The sequence below is a fragment of the Armigeres subalbatus genome, chromosome 1, assembly GCF_024139115.2.
Source record: "Armigeres subalbatus isolate Guangzhou_Male chromosome 1, GZ_Asu_2, whole genome shotgun sequence".
Lineage (NCBI taxonomy): Eukaryota > Metazoa > Arthropoda > Insecta > Diptera > Culicidae > Armigeres > Armigeres subalbatus.
Window position 1 is genome coordinate 214,805,692 of NC_085139.1, and position 15,628 is coordinate 214,821,319.

At 37.0% G+C, this 15,628-nt stretch overlaps 1 protein-coding gene across 1 annotated transcript in view; it reads left to right on the forward strand.

The window, feature by feature from the left end:
• Nucleotides 1-15,628, forward strand: part of LOC134210849 (muscle-specific protein 20-like) — a 211,210-nt gene that overhangs the window by 169,077 nt on the left and 26,505 nt on the right. Inside the window, exon 2 of the mRNA XM_062687208.1 lies at nt 8,071-8,282. Within this exon, the coding sequence (XP_062543192.1) occupies nt 8,071-8,282 (212 nt within the window). The remainder of the gene's footprint in view (nt 1-8,070; nt 8,283-15,628) is intronic.

A 15,628-nucleotide genomic window follows, 5' to 3' on the forward strand; every position in this document is an offset into this window, starting at 1 on the left:
TTATTCTTATGTTTTTCGTAGAATGTCCTTTTACTCTGTCATTGAAGATATTTCAAGAATCTACGCGCATAATAAGATGATAAATAAGTTCCTTTTTACTTTTACGAACAAAGTATCATCGAACCATTGAAATTCAATTATATGAAAACTAGAGTTTCAACACCAAAATGCTAAGCCTAGCCAACCAAGCAATGCACAATGGGAAAATTCGATTTCAAAGGTGGAAAAAATTGATAACTTTCTTCACGAACAACTTACAGAAAAGATCAAGAGCTTATTCGAAAGGGAATTTTGCAAAGAATTCATTGAGTGCTGTTTCATGGACGTGGGACGCTTCTGTATGTAGTTATTGAGCTCGTTTTGCCCTAATGCCCCATATATTGCGAGTTTCCAAACTATTTGTCATTTTATCTTTAAAACATTGTTCTAAAATTGTGTTTATCTCTTCACTGTGGATCCACAGAAGGGCAATAAATATATTTTGTTGGTAAAAGATGGAAATTTAAGGGATTTTGGGGTCAAATAAGCATCAAAGTGCATTTTATGTGCAATTTTCATGTATTCTGTAAAAAATAGTAATATTTACAGATAAGTGTTGATATTATTGTCTCAAAGTGTTGAACAGGTATTGACAAATGTTTGCCGAACAAAAATTAATTAAATAAATCGTTTCACAAATGTTTTATTTGGTTATTTATTGAGTAAAATACAATTTTTAAAAACTTTTGCATAGCACCGATGCCAAACATTTCCAAACCATACCCGATAGCACAACTAGACAAGAATAGTCATATGTTATGAGTCTTGATGTGATCATAGATAGGAGGTGATGGGAGATATTCTTTTTTCTTACCTTTTTGCCCAAATTCCCCACTGAAATAATATAGCTCAATGATTCTGAGCAAGGAAATGATGTAGTAATGTTAATTTAATTGATGTTTTCCAATGATATGATGAAAATAACAAATAATCATATAAATCATTAAAAATATTGAAATATAGGGGATTTAGGGGTCATACAGCTCATTTTATGTAACTTTTTATACAAAATACTATAACTTTTCTCACGAGCGACTCACAGATAAGGTTAAGGGCTTATTCGGAAGCGAATTTTCCAAGAAATTCAATGAGAGATGTTTTATAGACATGAGACACTTCTGTATGTAGTTATTGAGCTGGTTTTGCCCCAATGTCCCATACATTAAAATTTTTCATATTTCGGTACTTTTATCTTTCAAAAATCACACTGAAATTCTGTTTTCCTCTTCAATGTAGATTCATACATAGCACTATACATATTTTGTTGGAAAAAGTTGGAAATTTAAGGGATTTTGGGGTCAAATAATCATCAAACTGCATCTATGTAAATTTTTCATGTATTCTGTAAAGAATAATAATACCCAAGAAATCATTTGCACTTTATTACGTCGAATGATCATTTAGGGTTAATATACTAGGATTCAAAAACTTGGAAGCATTGATGTAGCTCTACATATGGTCATTTTTGCGAAATCTACAGCCTATTGATTATTCAGATATTTACAGATAATAGTTGATATTATTGTCATAAATTTTTCTTAACAAAAATTGATACCATAAAAAAAACAAATACCCATATATTACATTAAAAATGGATTTTTAAGGCATTTTGGGACAAATAAGTGAAAAAATTCATTAATTATGTATTTTAAAAAAAAAAAGCTCTGAGCTCTGAAACCTTGGATTTTTTTTTTCAATGCAATCTACGATTTTTTGTTATTTTTATAGTATCATGACAAATTATAATTGAATTAATATTAACCCAGAATCATTGAGCTATATTATTTCATAAGGGGAATTTGGGTGAAACGTCATGAGAAAAGAATATTTCCTATCTATTCCTATATATTATCACATCGACTAATATATTTACTCTTATCTAGCTGAGCAAACGGGTATGGTTTGGGAATGATTGGCATCGGCACTTTTCAGAAGCATTTAAAAAATCGGGTTTCACCCAATAAATCACAAAACATGCGAAATGATTTACTTCATTAGTGATTGTTCTGCAAACATTTATCAATGTCTGTAGAACATTTTGGGAGAATAATATTTTTATTTATTTTTACAGAATACATGAAAAATTCACATAAAGTGCAATTTAATACTTATTTAACCCCAAAATCCCTTAAATATCCAACTTTCACCAACAAAGCATGTAAAGTTCTTTTCTATGGATCTATAATGAAGAGGAGAACACATCTTTAGTACAATACTTGGAAGATAAAGCACGAAAAATATGATAAACTGTGATGTATGGGACATTGGGGCATAACCAGCTCAATAACTACATACAGAAGTGTCTCATGTATATAAAACATCACTCACTGAATTTCTTGGAAAATTCGCTTTCGAATAAGCCCTTAACCTTATCTGTGAGTCGCTCATGAGAAAAGTTATCCTATTTTGTATCAGAAGTTACATTAAATGGGCTGTATGACCCCTAAATCCCCTATAATTCAATATTTTTAATGATTTATATGATTATATGTTATTTTCATCATATCATTGGAAAATATAGATTAAATTAACATTACTACATCATTTCCTTGGTCAGAATCATTGAGCTATATTATTTTATAGGGGAATTTGGGCAAAAAGGTAAGAAAAAAGAGTATCTCCCATCACCTCCTATCTATGATCACATCAAGACTCATAACATATGACTATTCTTGTCTAATTGTGCTAGCGGGTATGGTTTGGAAATGTTTGGCATCGGTGCTATGCAAAAGATTTTAAAAATCGTATTTTACTAAATAAATAACCAAATAAAACATTTGTGACACGATTTATTTCATTAATTTTTGTTCGGCAAACATTTGTCAATATCTGTTCAACACTTTGAGACAATAATATCAACACTTATCTGTAAATATTACTATTTTTTACAGAATACATGAAAATTGCACATAAAATGCACTTTGATGCTTATTTGACCCCAAAATCCCTTAAATTTCCAACTTTTACCAACAAAATATATTTAATGCCCTTCTGTGGATCCACAGTGAAGAGATAAACACAATTTTAGAACAATGTCTTAAAGATAAAATGACAAATAGTTTGAAAACTCGCGATATTTGGGGCATTAGGGCAAAACGAGCTCAATAACTACATACAGAAGCGTTCCACGCCCATGAAACAGCACTCACTGAATTCTTTGCAAAATTCCCTTTCGAATAAGCTCTTGATCTCTTCTGTAAGTTGTTCGTGAAGAAAGTTATCAATTGTTTCCACCTTTGAAATCGGATTTCCCCATTGTGCAATGTCTGTTGATTTGATTGTAACCGATGTTTAGTACCGTGCTCAAAGCGGCGCTCGTAGCCGCGCTTAAAACATAAATGTTCGAGCGCCGCTGTGAGCGCGGTGCAAAACATGAGCATCCAGCCTACGCTCGGGTTCATGCTCATTTTTGCGAGTGCACGTTCGAGCCCGAAGCGAATGTTCATTCGAGTGCGGCAGCACGGATAAACATTTGCGCGGGGCTGCACCGTGAAGACTGGCTGCCACCCATCTTTCCCAGCACTATGAAGCCGGTTACCAGCTCGTCGGTGGTGCCACAGCTATGGTAGAAGGTAGCCGCTCGATGCCCGCTTTTCACACTTTCTGTCCTGCTCAGCAGATTTCCTGCAGCGCTACGACGCTGAAGTTGCGGGGATGTAATTCATCGTAGATCATCCTGTCGCAACCTACGAAACCAAGAGACTTGTAGTGCCATGTTCCAAGCTTCCAATCGTGATCCCAGGCCTGGTAGCGAGTCACTTTTTAGTGATTTGGTCACTTTTTTGAGTCTAGTCACTAAAAAGTCACTATTTGCATCCAAAAGTCACCCCGCATAATCATGGACCATATGTAGACCACATCTGTTATAATTGAAGAGAATAAGTGTTATTGTAGCGATGGTCGCACTAATAGTAGTTAACTATAAATGAACAGTCTCATATACTGTTTCAACAGTACCTCAGATGGTAAACGGCCAAACGACCATATGAGTAATGGGCGGTTAAGTATAATTAACATTTAAATCCGGTCGTTTTTTCGAACAAAATTTTCGATGTACCATACTTCAGTTGGTAGATGTACAATTCAAGAACTATATAATTACTCATCGACAGCATGTTATGTATTAACAGTAAGTATTGATGTAGGGTTGGTATGGTGAATCAAGCCTAAAAAATGTATGCTAACAATGAAGTGAATAGTGACAATATATCTTATAACGCATATGTAATTTTGACCGCATGGTATGTCGTTTTTCATTATGCGGGACTAAAGTCACTATTTTTCTGAAAATGGTCAATAAAGTCACTATTTTTTCGGAATCTCCTATTGTTAAATAATTCAAAATAAAAATCTTTTGTACCAATTATTATCATCCAAACCAAATATTAATCTGGTTCTGGTACCACAGGCCACTAAATTCGAAACTTTATGATTGATTTTTATTTTCAGAAATATCATAATTTTATTAAAAATTAAGAATAGATAATCAAAAAACTAGTGTGAAGATGAATTACCTAATTCGTGGGATTTTCAAAATTTTAAATAAAACAAAAAATAATTAGATTTTAAAGATTTTTTTTTATTTTAAATTATTTGACACTAAAGTCTACCATTTAGAAATTAATTTCTAATAAAAGATTATGGTTTTATTGAATTTTCAAAATTTTCCTCAGAATGTCACGTCGAGTCCAAAATCTCAATAAAAAATCATTTAAATTTATTATTAAACCATAGTTTATAAAACAAAGACAGGAACACCGTCTTCAACCAGAGGTCGTACATACAGACTGAACACTTAACACCTAGCATTAGCCAACGGACATGAAAAGTTTCTTCCTTATCGGAACGGGAATTGAACCCACACTCCATAGCACATGCGTCTAGACGATTGACGTCGTTAACCGCACGGCCTTGAAGCCCGGACCATGAAGTTTTGTAAGAGATAAAATCGTATTTTTTAAATTTCTTCATTATTTTGATTATTTTATATTTTTTAAACAAATGGTCCTACCTAAGATTTATAAGCTTTGTGAGTCCAAATAGTTCACCGTCTAGGAATCAATTAGACCATTTTATATCGCTTTTTGGCTATTCTACAGAAACTTCGAGCTCATATTAAACAACAAATGTTGTTGTAATAATCAACATAATTTTGTGACACAACTTGTAACTCACTACCCGTGACGCCGGATAGATACCTTCTCATGGTGTGTTACTTATGAGGTACCATGGTCACATTGCTAGCTTCTGACGAATACCATCCACAATATCCAACTTCGTGCTCCGTGTACTTATGAGGTTACTAGCCTCTTACTTCCATCCTTTTCCTCCTCACGATGAAGATGGGCGTGGCCAGTAGCAGTAATCCTCATGCTTTTGGTGTTTTTGCTTTTTCTTGATATGTGATAGCATTCTATATGAGGATTAAAAAAACACTACTTTGCAATCCACTTGTACCCGGCACCACCCGGTTCAAAACGTCATACAGAAGTCACTTTTTCTGCAATAGAAAGTCACTATTTGGTCACTTTTTCGTCATCGTTGGTCACTATAGTCACTATTTTTAACGGCATTCATCGCTACCAGCTCTGTGATCCTTTATTCGTCGCCCAGGTCTAGGATGATTATATCGAGTCGCATTATCTCTTATATTGTTCGTAATTATTGGTTTTCCAGGCGGCCAATTGGGCCTGCGCAAACCTCCTGTCTCGTCGGAGGGCCGTCGTCCCAGGACTGTTTAGCGTGGAATTGTGGTTCATCTTCTGTAGAGGTGACAGGAAAAGGGATGTTCTGTCTGTTTTCTTTAGAATTTGAGTACGGATTTTGGCAATGAATTGTAGTCAATTGCATTCATATTCCGTGCACGGAACAATACCACACTTCCTGAAACCATTCTTGAGAGTGGCATCTATATTCTCAATTGCGTCTATTGCTTGCCTTAACAAAGGTGCAAAATTCGATCTTGTAATCATGGCACCAATGTGATCGAACCTCCATTTAACGAGCACTGTGTCCAAGGAACTTTTCATTGGCTTGAAGAAGGAAACATCCAGTTCAAATAGTCGTATGAAGTGGGTTGCATTTGGTAGGAGAGATACCAAAATTATTTGCTTCTGCTTGCAGAACTGAACCGTTTCGTAGGTGGCGTGTGACCGGTGACCATCAACGAATACAATGATCGGGAAATCTACATTTTGCTTTACAAGCCATGGATCAAACAAGTTGGACATATGTTCGAAGAATGATACGGAATTCATCCAGCCTTTTCCTGTGCGACTAATTCCCCAGTCTTATGGAACACTCTTACCGATTTCGCGCGCCAAACGTTCTTCATACGGAAATAGTATTAGCGGTGGAACATTAGTTCTACTATATATTTCATATGTACGATCTATACTGGAATATTGTAGCATTGTATGGTCGCCTTATACAACCACACATGAAGAAAGAATAGAGTCAGTACAAAAACAATTTCTATTATACGCTCTTCGTAAATTAGGTTGGACGTCATTTCCTCTTCCATCTTATGAAGCACGTTGCATGCTTATAAATATACAAACTTTGAAAGAGCGTCGAGAATGTGCAACGGTTTCATTTGTTAACGATATAGTTTCTCAACGTGTTGATTCAACTGAAATTTTATCGAAATTTAACTTTTACATACCTTCTCGGCTACTTCGACATAGAACATTATTTTAACCAACCACTGCCGAACAAATTACGCCAAATTTGGGCCTCTCAACCGAATGATGGCCGTTTACAATCAACACTGCGAAACTATTGACTTAACAATGTCTCGGCATAACATTAGACAGTATTTCCAAAGAACAAACATTACAAATTCAGCAATATAAATTCAAAATCAAAATTATACATCACTTTTCTAAAAAAAACCTATTATTTAATTATACTATAGCTTTACAAAAACAAACATGTATATGTATATGTACTAGTCTACGTTGGTTGACGAAATAAAAAATAAAAAAAGTTCCGGCTGCAGAACCAGCCATCATAACCGTATAGGACTCTCGGTTTGAATTGCCTTGAACAGCTTGTACATTTTTCGAAGACTTTGCAGCAAAAAACCTTTTTTTCTGAGATTAGGAGCCATTTCGGAAGCGCTTCCATCCACGCGATTTGGCACGGTAAGTATATGCATCCAATCATTCGACACCAAGTACTGCTCGACATCGGCGAATTTCGATATTTGATTCGCGGTACGTTTCGATATGTTTGGGTGTCTCTTCATAAACCTTGCTATCCACCCCTTCGACGGAACTTCTTTTGGAAAGATGCTTTGCTTGCCCATTCGTTTTGCATACTGCCTTACGCTAATTCTTAATATTTCTCCACATACCGGAAGTCCTGCTGAAGCCATTTCCTCAATCCAAGTTACGATTTCTCCCTCTTCAGTTTCAGAAAAAAGGGGTGGTTTTCCTATTGTTTTTGGATGTTTCTCCTTTAGAAAGTCGAAAAGTGTGCTCCGTGGGATGTCAAACTGGATTGCAGCAGCTCGGATTGAAGAACCAGTACGGATCGCATTCAAAGCCTCCTTAATGTTTGATTTCCGGTTCATTTTCATGATGCCTAAACGCGTATAATTAAATTATAATACATATACTTGTCCGAATCAAAAATTAAAGAGGCATAATAGTATACCTATTTCGGATGGATTATTTTATACCTTTCTAGGTAAAATCTTGTAAAATTTAATAAAACGAAATAATGATCAAGTCAATACTTACCAGATTTGATTAGTTAGATTGGAATTAACTGAAAAAAATTAATGAGACTCGCGATAATTAGTTTTAAGTTTTATTCATTGAGACTATGTTTGTCAGCTGAATTCATTTACACAAATAAACAAATACCTACAATGGAAGCGTTTTATTACCCCATGTAATTAGTTTATGGATAATTATCTTATCTTATAAGATAATGAATGATATTTATAATACTATTGATATAGATAGCCGTCTGGAGTAGTATGCCCATCTAACACCGCTTTTCGGCATTGGTTCTGTTTTTCAGGTCGCCGGCAAACGTGACAAGGACCAGGAACGCGAAGCACAGCACTGGATCGAAGCACTGCTCGGAGAAAAGTTTCCTGCCGATCAGCTGTACGAGGACTGCCTTCGTGATGGCATTCTCCTCTGCCGACTAATGAACCGTCTTTCGCCGGGAATCGTTCCGAAGATAAACACCTACGGTGGTGACTACAAAATGATGGATAATGTCAGCCAGTAAGTATGCAACACACCAGTCACCATAAATGGCATGGTTCTGTCCGTTCTGTCATATCGATTTTCCGTAAGCCTCCGTTCGGGGCTGCATTCCTGTTCGGCCGTATCTCGTCTGACACTGTTTGATTGCGCGCGCGAGGCACACCGTTGTCAAATCGTTCAACTGCGCTGTTGCGACTGCGTTCCATCGTTCTTCGCTCCTCGTTCAAAGCTGCCTAAATAATACAAAACATTACAAAGACAGGGAGAGTGCGATGTTGCCTAGGTAGCACAGCACTGTTGCTGCAATGGCTGCAAACTAACCCTGCCCAACAGACAACGCGTGAGAGAAATGTGCTATAAGTTTTTGCTGTGGTGAGCAAGGCCACATCAATTAGGAGAGGTGCAATTTTCTGAATTTGCGATGAATTCAGTGTTGCCACGCGCTGCTCACTTCTACAAGTGACACCGAGCAAGGTCGGAAACAAGCTTCTGGTAACACTTCTCATTGCGACTTCACAGCACACAACATCCCCCTGAAATAGCTGCGCTCCTGTTTCGACATCACGGCCATTCTTGTTGATCAGGTGTATTGTAGTCGCACAAGCGCCGCTGTGTCACAAAGTCAAATTGCAAGAAAAACCGACCGCCTTCTTTCACAGTTCAATCGCATCACAGTGGACCTAATGGAAGCGCGGCCTGTACCACTGTTGCCAATATATTCGTGCATTAAACAGGAGGCAAAACGTCCTCTTTCATACGACATGCAACCCTAATATTTTGTGATGATTCGCGTGTTACGGATGTTTTCGGAAGCTCAAAAGGCCCCCTGAAAAATGTCGATACCCTGCGCTGAATTTCGCTGCATGGGAAAATTCGTTTTAGCGGGAATATCAACTTTGCATCCAGAGGAAGAGGCACACATGCGATCCTGGTGCAAAGTTTGGTAAAAGTACTACCACAGCGTGAAACCACTGTCGGACAGAACCGAACCGAACAGATATCGCGAGTGTCCCTCGGTTCCGTCGCCGTGACAGTCGCCGGTAGGTGTTTAGTTCGCAGCAGACTACACAAAAAACGAATCACTCAAACCGACGTCCGTCGCTAGCAATGGGGTGACATTTATTTGTACTGGGGCTTTGCTGTCGATAGTCAGTAAAATTTTGACATCGAGCCAGGACCGCAGGAACTTGCAGGGACGCGTCGCTTACAGTGAAAACTTTTACCAAAATATGCTACGACTACTGTATCGATCGCTGATAGCAGTTGCAGCAAAGGGAACACAAACGTCCGTTGTGGCGCCCTGGATTCCTGTTAATAAGCAATCAATCACCGTCAATGCCGGTGATAATGGTCGCTCGTCATGAATACCGTTCCCGGCGTTGATTGCCGTCGATTTGCGGGAATATGGACGATAATCATCGCCCGTCAACCGCAAAGCCAGTTTGAAAATACGGAGAGCGACGGAAATTGATACCCATCATCATCACCATCAGCTTCAATGCTGAACCCGTTCACTGGTTCCAAGTAGGTTCCAAGGCAGCGATAGTGACCAGGCGGCGGTCGGTGGTTCTCCTTCACTGTTTTGGAGAAAATGATAAAAGTGTAGGATGTAGAATCATGCTGTCAATGTTGTCATTAAAATATCATTACCGTCGCACATCACCATCAATTTTATCATTGCGATCGAATGAGCATGATTTTCGTTTGGCACGTTTGGCAAAACTTTGTACACTTACCATAATCATGGGTCACGCACTAATATGAGTCATGTACGTTGACTGAATGACTGTTACAGTTTTTACTTAGTTTGTGATTATTAGAAAAACGTTCGTCAATGCCTTGGTAGGTATCTTTTGCATTCACATTCTAATCGAGAGATTTGATATGGAATGACCTACAAATTCTTAAACCGTGTAGATAGCTCGTCAGTGATTTTCCTGCGTTTTAGGAGTATCGACGCAGATGAAATTAAACGTGAAACACCATTTTGGCATTTGACTTTCACGATGTGCCATGCAAGGTTTTTACATCATTGATTGAATACTTTTTGGTACCTACTGCACTGTAAACGCAGACAATATCACAGGGAGTCTGGACAGCCTACCGACAAGCGGTGACGAAGGATCCTAATTTGAAACACTACAAAACAGTTGGCAGTTGCTTGCAAGTTAGTCGGGGATCGATGTACCTAGGTAAATACTAGCAAAAAAAGAAAGAGGATGCAATCGTCAATGCAGTGAAACTGTTCGAGTCTGGATGATTTTTGACACATGCAGAGCATTAGAGATTTAAACATGATTAATGAATAATGGGCCATTTAATCATTCACTAATCATAATCATACCAAAAATCTTCTTCTATATAATAAAAATGAGTTGAGATTTCCATCCTGACGATTTAACTCGCGAACGTAAAAAATCATTAGAATACTATTTTGAGTCCGCTGTTGAGGAAAACAAAACAAACGTACAAGAGTTAAGTAAATCTGAAAATCTGGTCAGAGTTCCTTCGAAAACACCTCACAATATTCCTGCTAACTCCTTGTTCAGGGGTTTCATTTGAAAATTTCTCAAAAAGTTACAATGAAAAGTCCTCCAAGATTTCAGATATTCCTCAAAGAGTTCTTCCGGAAGCTATTTCAATAACTTCTTCTAAAATACCTTCGCAAGTACCTCCGGGAATTCCTCCAGAAGTTCTATTCAAGATTTTTTCCGGAAATTCCTCCAGTTGTTCCTCCAGAAGGTCATTCAAGAATTATTCCAGGAGTTCCTCCTAAAAATCTTCCAGGAGTTTTTTCCGGAAACGAGTTCCTCCCGAAGTTGCTTCAGAAACTTTATACCTCGGCAAGCACCTCCAGAAATTCCTTCAAATGTTTCTTCGGAAATTCCCCCAGAAGTTTTTTTTAGGAAGTTCTTTCAGGAATTCTTCCAGCCGTTGCTCCAGGAGTTCTTCTGGAAATTCCTCCAGAAGTTCCTTCAAAAATTCCTCCAGGAGTTCATTTGACAATTCCTCACGGACTTCCTCCAGAAATTCGTCCAGGAGATCCCGAAAAGTTCTTAAAAAGTTCTAACTGAAATTTTTCTCAAAACTCCTTCGGAATTTCGTTAAACAATTCGTTCAAGAGTTCCTGCATATACCTCTAACAATACCTCTCTCAATACCTCCAAAAATACCTCTAACAATTGCTCCGAAAATTCCTTTAGAAGCTTATATGGAAAATCCTACAAGAATTCTCAAGTGGTTTCCTAATATATTTCTCATTAATATCCACATTAAACCCAATGCACACCTGGAGAAATTATCATTAACACTTAAATATTGGAGGAATATCTGTGGGACTTGCCGGAGCAACTGCTGGAGGATTTTTCGGAGGTCCGCCTGGAGCTATTTCTGGAGGAACTTCCAAAGGAATACCCGGAGAAGCTACTGGAGCTATTTCCTTAGGACCTCTTTTAAGAATTTCCGAAGAAATTCCTGCAAGATTTTCAAAAGGAACTACTGGAATAATTCTTGAAGGACCTTCTGGAGGAACTTCTGGCGGAATTTCCGAAAGAAAAAAAAATCTGGAGGAGTTTCCGGAGGAACTTCTGCAGGTATTTCTGGAAGAATATCTGAAAGAGCTCCTGGAGGAATTTCTGGAGAAATTCCTGAAGGAAAGCTCCTGCCGAATTTTCCGGGAAAACTCGTGGATAATTTTTGGACGATTTTCCGAAGGCATTCTTGAAGGAATTTCCGTAAAAGCTACTGAAGCAATTTTCGGAGTAATTATTAGAGGTATTTTCAGAGGAATTTTTGAAGGAACTCTTGGAGGAATTGTGAAAAAACTCTTTAAAGAAATTCGAAAGGAGCTTTTAGAGAAATTTCCGTAGGAACTTCTGAAGAACTTCTCGGAGCTCCTGGAGGAACTTCGGGAAGAAGTTTAGAGTGAATGCGATGCGGAAACGATGGATGGAAAAAGGAATAAAGGCTGCCCGATCCATCGCCACATTAGATGTGTAAAGTGCCCAAAAGTGATTTCAATGTATAATGAAATGTAATTTCTTAGGTTAAGGCGTGAGTCAAATGACTATAGGTTAAGATTCACGTTAATAAATGAACAACAACAACAACAACAACCGGCCGGCCGACGTAAACTACGCAAACAGTTTGGTGAAATGAGGAAGGCAGTGCCATCATGCATAAATATCAGGGATTGAATCTTAAAGAGAATGAGCAAGTCTCTCACTTATCATCTCTGTATACATATACAGTCACTCTCAAAATTGAGCGTACAGCATGGATTAGATGAATATATTCGAAAATTCCAAAGGAAATTAAATTGTTGGCTAGGTTGTTTTTAATGCATTTCAATATTCATCCCTTCCTTCAATGTATGCGTACATAAAATGGTTGAAATTTTTTGTCTAAAGTTCATTTATTTGAAAATGATCCTAAAATACGCCTATTAGATGTTACAAAATTGAGCGTACAGCGATTATTTTTCTAAAAAATTTCTCATTATAAACACGATTAATGTATTTTAATATTGTTTTTTCATGATCATATTTATATAAATAAACATCCGCTACTTAAACATCCAATGTTTTGAAATTAAACCATGTTTTAATCAAAATGGCGAACAAGTAAGATGTATTAACAATGCTATTTAACAATTCAATGCTGCTGGGCAAAATAGATGCTTTAAGATACGGATTTCTCCGGTATCGTGTCTTATATATGATAGATTATTGAAATCGAGCGAGACATACGATAAATTTAGGAAAATTCAGTCGGTAAATGATGAAAACAGATGTAAACATACAGGGAAAACGACAAATGTTGGGAATGGCATATTTCAAATTAAGTATAACTTTATTTAAAAGTCGATGTATAGGTAGCTTATAAGCTCAGGACACTCATTAATAATAATATTAATAAAAGAGCAGAACATGGATACATTATAAGATGTCATTTTATATTTGAAGACTCAGTCACCGTAGGAACAAATTTGGTTGAATCATTTAAATTCACCAAGATATTATTAAATAAGCTGTCGAACTCTTAAAAAAGCTTATTTTTACTCGCCACATGGAAATCATCCAATTGTATCCCTTATGGTAACAGATCGTGGAGTTTAATCCAAATTTAATTACGAAATTACGATTTTAAGCTATCTTTTCAATATTCAATCAGAAGTGCTCTACGGGGTTGAAAAGCTGTTTTTATGTTCGGTACCTTAACATGCACCTTGTACTTTTAGAATTTGACTGTTAATGATTGGATTCAATAATATTACTCTTAATGAAAGACCTGAGACAATAATCGAGCTTTAAAACAAATTTCAGTTAAAGACATACTAAATTTGAATTATGTCATTCCTAACATTTGTCGTTTTCTTTGTATGTTTACATCTGTTTTCATCATTTACCGACTGAATTTTCCTAAATTAATCGTATGTCTCGCTCGATTTCGATTATCTATCATATATAAGATACGATGCCGGTGAAACATACAAATTAAAGCATCTATTTTTCCTAGCAGCATTGAATTGTTAAATAGCAATGTTCTTACCTCTCACTTGTTCGCCATTTTGACCAAAACATGGTTTAATTTCAAAACATTGAATGTATAAGTAGCGGATGTTTATTATTATAAATATAATCATGAAAAAACAATATTAAAATACATTAATCGTGTTTATAATAAGAAATTTTATAGAAAAAAATTCGCTGTACGCTCAATTTTGTAACATCTAATAGGCGTATTTTGAGATCATTTTCAAATAAATGAACTTTAGACAAAAAATTTCAACCATTTTATGTACGCATACATTGAAGGAAGGGATGAATATTGAAATGCATTAAAAACAACCAAGCCAACCATTTAATTTCCTTTGAAATTTTCGAATGTAGTCAACTAATCCATACTGTACGCTCAATTTTGAGAGTGACTGTACATGCTGCATCATGTGGCTTTTCTTCAGCCTGTCTCGGCTCATCACCGATGCCGGCCGGTCTCGGTTCGACTCTGCTGCTGCTGCCGGTATCTGCTCAGCATTGCTGCTTTGTCGGTTCTGTAGGGTGGACTGCTGCTGTACTGGCTAGGTTTCGGCTGATGATGGTGTCGAGCTGAAAAAGCGGTCGGTACAGACTTCATTCCCTGCTAAAAGATGTGAGTGCCGATGATGCGGTTGCTTCGCTTGTCCCGGTCAGAATGAAAGGAAAAAATCGCGTTGCGCTATTTTATGGCTTCTCGGCAGACCCAGCGGCTGCTTATTCGCTGGTGTCTGCACCAATCAGAACGTGGTAATGGAATGATGCAAGAATTATGCGGTACCCATATTTATAGGTTCCCTTGATCTCAATGTTTTTCATTGAAAACAGTTTCATGCCTATTGAAACAAGCTTTTCGGGTCTTATCAAGCATGGACATGAAAGCATACTTGAAATCTTTCGATTGAGGGGCTTACCGCAGAAATTCGTCCATTGAGACGAACGCTATTAACGTTTAAAATCTTTCAACACAGCGTAACGCGGTCGATTTGAATATTTTGGAATGACACCCGGTATAGTAAAGAGAGACGTAAGTCCTACACTGTAAATAATTGAAACGCTCGATCCAAGACTCCTTGCACATGAATGTCAAAGTAGGTCCACTATTCGATTCCAAAAGTAAAGCTCGTCAGATTAAACTTTTTCACCCTTCGAATTCAAAAGCTTTACACTTGAGAACTCAATTTTCGGTCACTCTCCGATATCAAGTGTGTTAATAATTTTATTAAAGTGGAATACACTCGGGTTTGCCCTACTGGTCAGTTACAGTGACTTTGAAGTGCAAAACACTTTCTATTCGATAGTGTTGTTTTTCACAGGAGAGGGCGAATAAGAATGTTCTTAGTTGAAAAATTTGGCCAGTTTAGAGCATGTAGAGCACGTTCTTGGCAAACAAATACGAGTTATTCCAAAAAGTAAGTATAGAGTCAAGCAATTACCTATCTTATAATGGATTCTTCAAATCTATCTTTTAACATGATTTTCACTTTTATCTATTATTATCTATTATCTATTAGAAATTAGGGAACAAATCAGGTGTACCAAACCTGCCATCGAAATCTGTAAATTACAGAGCGGAGGAACGTGGCTAAAGACTTCAAGGTAGATATGACTCAAATGAAATAAAAACTCAGTACATATTCATAAAACAATATCATCTCTCTGCAGAATCTGGCGGAATTGGCATCCAGAATTAAAGGACAGCGAAGAGGTGGATAAGTAACCGTTATAGCGAAAAAATATGAATTGTAATACACCGTGAGTGAAATATGCGTCAACATGTATGATACATTAATATTACTAATTTGATGAATATAAAAATAAATCAAAATT